We start from the raw sequence: 10,451 nt of genomic DNA on the forward strand, positions 1-10,451 counted from the left end.
TTATGTATCTTCCTTCTAGACTTTCTTTCATTCATCCTCTTTATTTTCTACGCTCGCCAGTTTTATGAACTTTTGGATCTTTTTGATTAGTGACGAACATTTCTATTTAATGCATCGTTAATCAAATATTTAACTAAATAAGGTCGCTGTAATTTCATTAGAAATTAGGCAAGAAACGGAACTATAAGTGACGATTGGGTAATTTCTTTCGCGGAGCTAATGAATTTCCAGGATTTCGAATGAAAATTGGATGTTTTGAGTTCTCCGCGATCGAGTTCCATGGAATTGCAGAGAATGTGTCACGTTGAATGAAACGGTCGCCGATAATGCATTTCATTGTACGGAAACGCGCTTGCTGCCGCATTGTGCGGCTTGATTGATTCCCGTAATAGCCAAAAGTGCATTTATCGCGGCGAAGCCTGTAAATCAGGCTGCCATTTCGCAAATGGAAGACACTTTCACGTTACATTGGCAAATGGCACGCTAAAAACGTATCTCACAACGTTCTCACAACATTCTCCAAACTCGATGTCTCGATAATTCTTCAAATAATTGACGTCGATGTTAATTAAAATTCGACGACAACGTGTTTTACAATTGGCTTCCAATAGAATCAGCATAGTCTCGAATATTCAAAGTGATTAAAACTCGCGTCACAGTTCCTTCGAGTCGCATCCAAAATGTTTAAACTCGAGATCGGTCCGAAATTATCTTGATGTTGCTAAAACTGGTTTTAAAGTGACTCAAAATTGGTTAAAAGAAATTCAAGCTCGTAAAGCCTGAAGTAATACGATCTGAAATTGATTAAAAATAAACTAAAGTTGCATAGACTGAATCTACTAGATGAAGAATCGATCAGAAGTAACTAAAAGTCGCACTATCTCAAAGCAGTTTAATTAAGAGTAATTCAAGCTGTTGGTAGCTGCAAGTGACACAACTCAAAATTGTCTGCAATAACTTCAATTCACGTTTAAGTAGCTCAAACTTACCTAAAGATGATTCAAATTATTTCAGATTCTGTTTCTAGTCATAACGTAGATAGATACTGCACATCTTTGCGCCAAAAAGATATTTGATATTGTCAAGTTACAAATTAATTCCCTAAATTGCTCCGACACTACGATTTTGCTCAAAAACGATGCATTAATCTTTCATCTCTTCGGCTTAGCTCCATGCAACATACTCAACCAAACAACCCGAGCCATATACCGCTTTGGCCAGAGGGGAAACGGCCTTTTAGCCCTTTTTTACCCTTTTTATTTTTGCAAGAAACGGTGTTCGTTGACCCGTCTTCTCCCCATGTGTGTGTTTCTCTGCATGTTCCGGTTGCTCGCATCGCTGGCATGCCGCCTTGAATTCCAAATGCATGTGACTCCAAAACGAATCTGGAATGAAACCATAAAAAACAAAAAAAAATACAAAAATGGAACCAAAACATATCAGAACTGGAGATTCGACGCGTGGGCGGTTCTGGATACATGCCACTCGGTCAAGCCGAGTGGTGCGACCCAGAAGATGGTAAGAAGAACACCAACGCCGGTAAGGTCGCTGAGAAGTCGAAAAATAAGATGGACGAGGAAGCCTGCTCGAAGCTTAGACGGTGTTGCTTGTTGTCGTGAAGTTTTTTCGAGTCTCGCGACACTGCACGATCAAATGATAAAACTTTTATCGCCATCGAGAAGATTTTTCTTCGATTCTTTCACTTTGTCCAATTTTTTTTTCTTTCGCTTCTTCGAGATTCTTCTACCTTTTCAAAAGTAGTTAAGATCCGTTCAAGCGCGAATATTCGTAGAATAGTCGCGTAATCGGTAGGAAAAATTTGTGTATTCTCATTCATTGTGAGAAGACGAATGTTTATGCAAACTTATGTCTTTGTGCATAATAAAGAAATGGAATCGTCATAATCGTCATAATAACGAATACTATGTTTTCAATATTTTATTCGGTATTTTTGCCTAGCGTATTTATTCTGTGCGTTTTCGCTTTGGAATCTCTTAAAGTAAATGCATAATTTACCACAATTTAATTATAACAAATAGAAACACAATTTTTCAGACTGTCTTGTAAAGAAGACATAACACAGTAAAATCGAAGACTAATTTTACGAGAGACAAGCATAGTTATCGTTCAATTAATTAATAACATATTAAAGTATTAAGTATGCAACATTGTGTATACTCAACATTGAAAGTGAAATGGTTAAAGAAGAATCGAATATGGTTTTTTCAATTTGAATATAGATACTGACTTAGAGAAAAAATTGTTAAATATAACTATTGAAAAGTATTGGTGGAAGATCAATTTTGTAGAAATTTCTGAGAATCGTACGGTGTCGCGAACAGGCTCTCCGCATGTCTCTTGTTTTGCTTTTTCAAAATCGTTCCTCTTTTGGATATTCCCAGTTTATGGGTGCCATAATTTCTTTTTCTTAGTAGACCTCGTTGAATTGATCCGTGACACGATAAAATTATCCTTAATTTCCTCCATAAATCTTTAATAGAATTATACGTAATAATCCTTAGACTGTTGTCAATGATTGATAAATTATTAATAATATTATAATCAATAATAATATAATTATCAATGATTCTAAAGCTTATTTATGAGAATTGAAATAAAAATTTCAATTTTCATCGTGTCACGGGGTTTCTGTCGCGAGTAGTCACAGTTTTATTTTGGACGGCATCCCGCAAGTAGTAAGTATCGATTTTGATCGGACAAGGAGCACATCGACAGGCACGCAACGTCGTGGAGGGACGTCTCGCAGCGTTTGACCTTCGTACTACTAGAATCTTCGTGAAAACTGAATAATCCCGATATTCTAAGATATTTCCTCCTCTCTTTTCTTACATCGAACAAACACACGCTCTGAAGATCGTCATTGTACGAAACGGAGCATGCGAATCGAACAGAATTCTCAAGAATCAAAGTTGTCTTTGTGCGTCCCTCATTACTCGCCCTGTATTATATATCGTCGTAGAATTTAATGTGCAAGCAGGCGCTCGTAAAATATCATTTCCCCATAAAAGAAATGTTAAAGCGCTTTACGAATATATTTTGTTAATACTAAAATTCATACTGAAGATTAAATAGATATTAGATGATTTAAAAGAAAGTTAAACATTATTTATTAAATAATTCTTTGAATTATTCACGATAATTATTTGCTGTATCCTACTTGTAGACAAATCGTAGACACATTACAGATTTGTAGATTTTTAATTTTGACAACTAAATGATATTAAACACGTGAGGAAATATTTTCATTTCTTTTCGATGCTCAATTTGCCTGAAAACTACTTTCGCCAATAATAAAGAGTTTTATAAACTTTGATATTAAGTGTAATTATCATCGATCGATTTAGGAAACATCCTTTGTCAAATTCAAGTCCACTGAAAAATAAGTAAAAATTCATTTAAAAAATAATTAATTCGTAAATGAAGCATCTTGTATCCTTTCACAGTAAATTTAATTCTATTAATTTAAATATCATAATTTCGATTAATGCAGAAAATATTCTTCGTCAAATTCGAATGCATTAAAGGATCGTCATCGATCAAATGTTATTGACAAGAAAAAAGTATTATTAAGGGTTAAGCAATAAATCATGAAATATACCAAAATATCGACATAGAAATGATATTTTACCCGCGTAGAAACATTAATTAGGCTGTCGCCCACGCTATAAATCCACGTGTAATCCATGTGTAGGCGCAAACTGTGAACGTACCAATAAACTTGTGAAACCCGATACGTTGTGTTGTATGAGAAACGAAACGAATTATCGGACAGGCTTCGTAGTTAATTACATTACTTTAAGCTAGTCTGCTGGTAGAAGAATGGTTTTTTTAATGGGCAGCAGTCTCTCGCCTAACAAATTACTTTCCTTTTTTGTTGAAAAGATACAAATAAAAAACAAATGTCGTGCGTAGGAGGTGCAAGTTATAAATGGTTCGAAGCTTCTACTTTTTTATTGGACGCTTCTCGTAACATACATATAGTATGCATATGGGGAAAATATGCTTTTATCGTCGTATCGACGATGCTGTAAAAGCTACGTATCTCGTTCTGCGTATCTATCTTCGTTTCCATTGTGTCGTTGATTTTGTATCGATTTCTTTTTATTTTTCTTTCTTTCTACGCTCCGAAGGTGAAAGAAACCCGGTATATTATATCTTGCGTGCACATGTGCATTACGTGCACGCGTATAAGGTGATTCATTGACAATAATTGGAATTTTAAAAAGGGACGAGTCGTGTGAAACATATGTCTGATCATTGACGATCTAATACTACTTCCAAATCGATTTCTTACTTTCTTTTGTTATATTTTCTCAATCGAATTTTAATTCCTTATTATGTGTTCTACGTTTAATACGCGTTAATTATTATGAAGTCACTTTTTCACAAATTTTGAAGTACATGAATATTTGCCACAATTTGTATGTCAGTGGAAAAACTTAATATCCTTGTTCTACGGCAATTTTATTTCATAATACCCTATAATAATATTATGAAATAATACTATTGTATTACTACTCTAATAGTACAATACGTCACTTTCTATAATGATATTATAGAAAAAAATTGTCTTATATTAAATATTCTACAACATTCTGTAAAATTTTCTTTCAAAGTTAATCATTTAAATAATATCGATTAATAATTAAATCGATGAATCACCTACAGTGTATCGTGAGGTAATAACAATGGCTTACAACGACCGTTTGCGATATCATCGTTTCGATCACTAGAATCGAGCGCACCGATTCCTCAGCCAAGCTGATCGCGCTTGCTCGAGCGTAAGGAAGATCGCGTGTCTCAAATGCGTTCGAGAATTCCTTCAAAATCAACGCGTTGCATCACGTCGTCTTAACGTAACACAGTGTCAGGAAAAGAAGCTTACCAAAAGCAAAATTGAAAATCTGTCGCGAAAACGATAATCTCGAAATACCAGCGAGAACGAAGAATCTCAAAGGCACGTTGCAATGAATGACAAGAGGGAAGAAGTTGCAGCAAGAAGAGCAAATGCTTTCAAGGACGAGATGGGACCTGAGGAGACGGTTAATCCTCTTGCGCGGGGATTAAGCTCCGCGACGTTTTTCTTTTTCTCTCAACATCATTCTTAAAAGGAAAATCATTTAAAAAATATGAAATCATAAAAAAGTAAGAAACAAAAGCAGGAAAAATATCAGTAGTGTTCGAATCAACAATTCTTTGCAATTATTCTTTTTCTGAAAAAAGAAAAAGAAAAAAAACTGAGAAAAAAGAACGAGAGACACCCTAAACGGATAACATGATCGACAAAACCGGAAGTAATCACCCCGCGGACCTTAATCTTCCGCGAAATCACGCTTGAAACACGCAGGAAGAATTTTGCTACGATAAACGAGCCGTATAATTGTTAAAAGTAAAGAAAAAAAGAAAGCAAATAAGAAAAGCACACAAGTTTAAGAAAAAAGAAGGGTATCTATATATAAATATGTGTATGTATATATTATATATATATTGCTTGTAGAAATAAGAATCGTGTGTCCTATCAAGACCTGCAGCCAGCTCTCGACGAACTCCCAGTGTTCAGGTAACGGAAGAACCTATCTCACTCACATCTCTCAAATCTCTCTCTCTCTCTCTTTCTATATCTATATTCTACATATATCGATTATATCTATTATCTATATCTCTATTTCATTCTCTCTATCATCGAACAGATCAGCGATATCGTCTATACGAGAGGAGAGAAACGCTTTCCTTTTCGGGAAGCCATTGAGTACTATACGTTTTTTTTTTTTCTTTTTTCATACTTCACGAATTTTTCGTAACGTGTATTATACATATCTGTTGTCTCGCTTGCTCTGATGCGCAGTAGAGTAGTTACGGCACTGTGGTTACGCTCACGGTGGTGGTCGCCGGGCTAAATAAAATTCTTTTGCTTTTTTTCATCGTATTATACGAAATTACGAATTAGAAGAATGATCAAAGACATCATGATCAATTAATTGTACAACTAACCATATTGATGCTTTTATTTATGAATTTTTTGCAACGCCACTAGGAATTCAAGTTGAATATATCTTTTTCATAAAATTTGAAACTCGCGCGGAAATTCTTCGCGCTCTCCATTCGATCATTTAAATCTTTCATATCGTGGGTGAAAGGGAAACGAAGATTATTACCACGTGATAATTGTATTCGAACGATTGATTGTGGATGATGAAAAGAAATAAAGGAACAGTTATCGAGGAGTTACTCTTCAAGGAACCAAGAAGCTTCTAGCGGTTATGAACAACGAGAGAACAACGGCAGTATCATTTTTTTCCTCGACGAGCTCGTCGAACAATCGATATTTTTTTCTTTCTCGTCGCCGGTGCGACAAATTTTCGCAGGTCCTCGAAATTCTCGTCGTTGCCGCGTCGAACATATCGAACTACCCTAACGACGCAACCATGGAATCTAGGAGAACGAGTTGACTCAAACGACGCGTGCAACGACGAGACACGCTCGATCGCCTCCATTTGACTAGATTGCACCGGTTTGCATCGTTTTTTCCTTCTTATTCTCCTTCTTGTCTTTTTGTTTTTTTTTTTTTTTATTCGATAAGTATTCGTCCTTTGGTCACAATAAAGGGATAACCCTTTTGAAAATCGGTGCTTATCAAATGGAAAAAGGGAGCACACTTTGGAGAATAAAAATTCGATTCTCAAAAGATCGTCTCATATCATCTTCACTTATCTGAACTTCTTTACTAATTGGTCTGAATTATACTTTTATTGTAAGTAATAGTATTAATCGATATTCTATAGAAGATATTTTAGAGATATAATATAATGTCTGGAAGGAATTTATCTTTATAAGATCATTTGAGGATCGTTGTCATTGGAGTCTGATAGAATCACGATAGAATATTTTTGATTAGTTGAAAAGAGTCGTTGAGATAGAGATTGTTGGATGTGAATACGTGAAGGTAATGTGACGTTTTGATTTTTGAGACGACTCCAATGGGTGATACATCGTTGTATATTATATATACCTATATATTACGTATTAAGAAAGTACGTGATAAGAAAGTCTTTGGCGTAGGACGTAGAAGTTGATAAAGATTCGTGCATGTGACTGTTGTGCCGTACGATGTGTCGGTATGAGCCCTGATCGTTTTATTTTATTTTGTTTTTCGTTGAGATCGATCGGGCGCGCCGATCGCGCCGTTCCTACAGATCGATAATCTGTTGACGATTCCAGCACGCCGTCAGGAGATCATCAAGATGACCGAGCAGCTGATCGAGAGCATCAATATCGGAGATTTCGAGGCGTACACGTAAGTGACACGATGATGGATAAATTTGGGGGAAATATGAGATTAGCAAAAGAAATCGTTGGAAAAATTGATTACGGTATCAAATTGTGATGAAAAAAATTTATCAAAGTGTGAAAATGTCAGAAAAGAAATTTCATTATGACGTCAAAATGACACTAAAGAGATTCTTTATAATACAAAGTTTAAAAATGAAACGAACCATTATATTAACAAAATTTTAGAGAACAAATTTGTCAGAGTAATAAAAGAGTAATGAAAACTGCGTTTTCATATAAAAGGTGACATCATATAAATTGTTCTAATTAATTTAATTATAGAAATTGTATTTTAATATAATTGATACTATTTTATTGATAATTATCGATTGATCAATATTCTGCTTTCGCTGCATCCCGATGAAGTTAGAATGAAGAATATTTGGATTCTAATATTTCCTACGCTTCCAGGAAAATCTGTGATCCACATCTGACTGCGTTCGAGCCAGAGGCTTTAGGTAATTTAGTCGAGGGAATGGATTTCCACAAATTTTACTTTGATAATGGTAATTATGACTCATTTGCATCACTGTTAATCGTACCGCGCTGACAAAGCACCGCACCGTTGTGTCTACGTTGTACCTGCGTTTGATTTGTTCCACTTCGTTGCTGTATATCGTGTCATGTCTTTGCTTTCTTACCTCCGTACGAATGTAGCGTAATCGCGGTGTAATCGCGTTACTTATTCAGGCGTTAAAATCTCCGATCGATCGGTGCATTGGTCGTCGAATTTCACGTCAATACAGCTTCTTATTGCACTTTCCATTAATTTTATGAATCTTTATGTTTAGCATAAACACTGAACGCACAAAATTTCTTTCAGTCGATAGCGTTTTTACCAAAATATTAGTTATAGAAGTGTTTTAATATCGTTCTTTAAAATATTCATATTGTTCGTTCAATGCTAGAATAATTTCAAAATGTACATCTCTTCCTATGATTTTTTAAAAATCTTATGTGTTGCCAGTTATGAATGATAAAATGCTCGCAGATACGAATGGAAATTAATAAAACACTTCTTTTGCTTGGTTTACTTTTTTATCCTTTTTTATCGTTGAAATTATCAATGACAGCTTCAGTGGTATATAAACGAACGTGCATATCCACGAGTAATGAACGTTTTGCTTTTTGAACATAGCAGTTCTGGCGAAGCATTGCAAAGCCGTGAACACGACGATCCTGAACCCCCACGTGCACCTGCTGGGCGAGGACGCTGCGTGCATCGCGTACGTCAGACTGACACAGTACATGGACAAGTGAGTTTTAGTTGTCTTCCAACATACCATCTTTCTGTACGTCGAATTTATTTTTAAAAATTCGCGTGCGATCAAAAGCGATAGAATAACCAAAATCGTTAAAATGATCAATTCTTAATTTCTCATAGAAACTCTATAGATCTATTCCATATATAGATATTCTTGGAGATGTAAACGGTTTTGTATAAAACGTGTTTTACTCCGTGGATTATATATTTTGTCATACATCTTCTCCTATACCTAATTTCTTTCTTACTTCATTCGTTGATAGTTAACTTAAGGTTATTCAATTTGAAGTCCCTTTGAGTAACTTCACTATTAACAAAACACGTTGTAAACGTCATACGCGTACGATTAGAAAAATTCGTGAAATTCAATGAACATGTGATTGCGTATTTTGCAGACAAGGCGTAGCGCATACCCACCAGAGCGAGGAGAGCCGCGTGTGGCACAAGAGGGACAACAAATGGCAGAACGTGCATTTCCATCGAAGCATGCTCACAGGGCCATCGCCATTCTCCTACAGTCATAAGTAAATCAAGGTGGCGGAGGAAAAAGGAATAAAGGGGGGAAGTAGAAGAAGGGCCGATGTGTCGGTGGACGCTCATCGCCTCGACGCGTGGAACGAACCAACCGTGCAAGAACACGCGATTGGAGCACACTCCACACTTCAATCCAAACACACTTCTCTCGATACCGATAAATGGATAAATATGTAACAAGATCGTTTATCTATTTATTTATTTATCGATCTACAATATACACACATATAGAACACATACATACACGTAGACACGTGAACACGCGTATAGTTAGTATTAAGCGCGACAAAATGGAAGGGAACGAGAAAAGCGAGAAAGTGTCAAGATAGACATATGTTGAGGCTCGCTTCAGTACCTGCTCAGCGTACTTACCACGAAGCACCGTGACCTGTGCATCGGCCTCGATAGGGAACGATTTCCGTGGATTCGTGGTGATTTGAAAAAGAAGAGGATGAAGAAAGAAGAGGCAAGTTTTATAGCTGAAGAAGAGAGCTGCGTGTTACGAAGAGCACTGTTCTGTCTTTGGTACGATGAAGCTGTTTCATCGGTGTAGGGTACTGTTTGAGATATTTGAAGGCTTCTTAAGTGTCGTCGGTAGTATAAGATTATTTGTCAGATGCTTGAAAGAACAAAAAAAAAAAGAACATGGTAGAAATACGTCTCTAGAGACGTCAATAGGCATGAGAGATTTGAATAAAAGACTAGCAGAGAATATAAAAACAAGAACCATGACTGAAAACAGATAATTCTATAAGATCTGTAAAGCTAAACAACCGTCTCAATTTCCAAAAGGAAATCGTATAGTACCAAGGAACAATTTTATTCCATCTATATTCGTCTAATATTTGAGAGGAACCATCTTAACAATTTCCTAAATTAAAAAGGATCAAATCCAAAGATCTTCCTAAACAAGAAAAAGCACATATAAAAATACCCGTAAAAAATACCTTAGATAAAAAATTAACAGGAAGAAAGAAGGGACAGAACAAGCCGTCACGCAATCCTGAAGATCAGAAAGACAAGAGAATCGAGATCTAAGAAAGAAGAAAATCTAGCAAAGGTGGAAAATGGGGCGAAACGGTGTTCCATTGGCATCGATGCCGAGCATCGTGAAAGGTCATCGGTGAACGTCGAACGGAAAGGACGCGTTTAACCAGGGAATGGAAGACCGCAAGTATATATCGGTGATTGCACGGAAAACCGAATAGAATCGTTGAAATGGCACACACGGCGAGAGAAGATACCGCGATCGACGAAGGAGATGGCGCCGGCACGTCGGCATCCAACGCGTATTTAGTTCTTA

At 36.2% G+C, this 10,451-nt stretch overlaps 1 protein-coding gene across 34 annotated transcripts in view; it reads left to right on the plus strand.

The window, feature by feature from the left end:
• LOC132909770 (calcium/calmodulin-dependent protein kinase type II alpha chain) overlaps positions 1 to 9,792 on the plus strand; it is a 148,207-nt gene extending 138,415 nt beyond the window's left edge. For 14 of the 34 annotated variants that reach the window (XM_060964815.1, XM_060964819.1, XM_060964820.1 and 11 more), the window contains 5 exons: positions 5,519 to 5,581; positions 7,240 to 7,315; positions 7,762 to 7,856; positions 8,489 to 8,606; positions 9,010 to 9,792. In XM_060964815.1, coding sequence (XP_060820798.1) covers positions 5,519 to 5,581; positions 7,240 to 7,315; positions 7,762 to 7,856; positions 8,489 to 8,606; positions 9,010 to 9,142 — 485 coding nt within the window. In that variant the 3' untranslated portion in view covers positions 9,143 to 9,792. Of the gene's footprint in view, positions 1 to 1,443; positions 4,698 to 5,518; positions 5,582 to 7,239; positions 7,316 to 7,761; positions 7,857 to 8,488; positions 8,607 to 9,009 lie in introns of those variants that run through there. The other 20 variants (XM_060964822.1, XM_060964821.1, XM_060964832.1 and 17 more) reach the window with 4 other exon arrangements.
• Positions 9,793 to 10,451: the final 659 nt, after the last annotated feature.

Source organism: Bombus pascuorum, chromosome 8, assembly GCF_905332965.1.
Source record: "Bombus pascuorum chromosome 8, iyBomPasc1.1, whole genome shotgun sequence".
Taxonomy (NCBI): Eukaryota; Metazoa; Arthropoda; class Insecta; order Hymenoptera; family Apidae; genus Bombus; species Bombus pascuorum.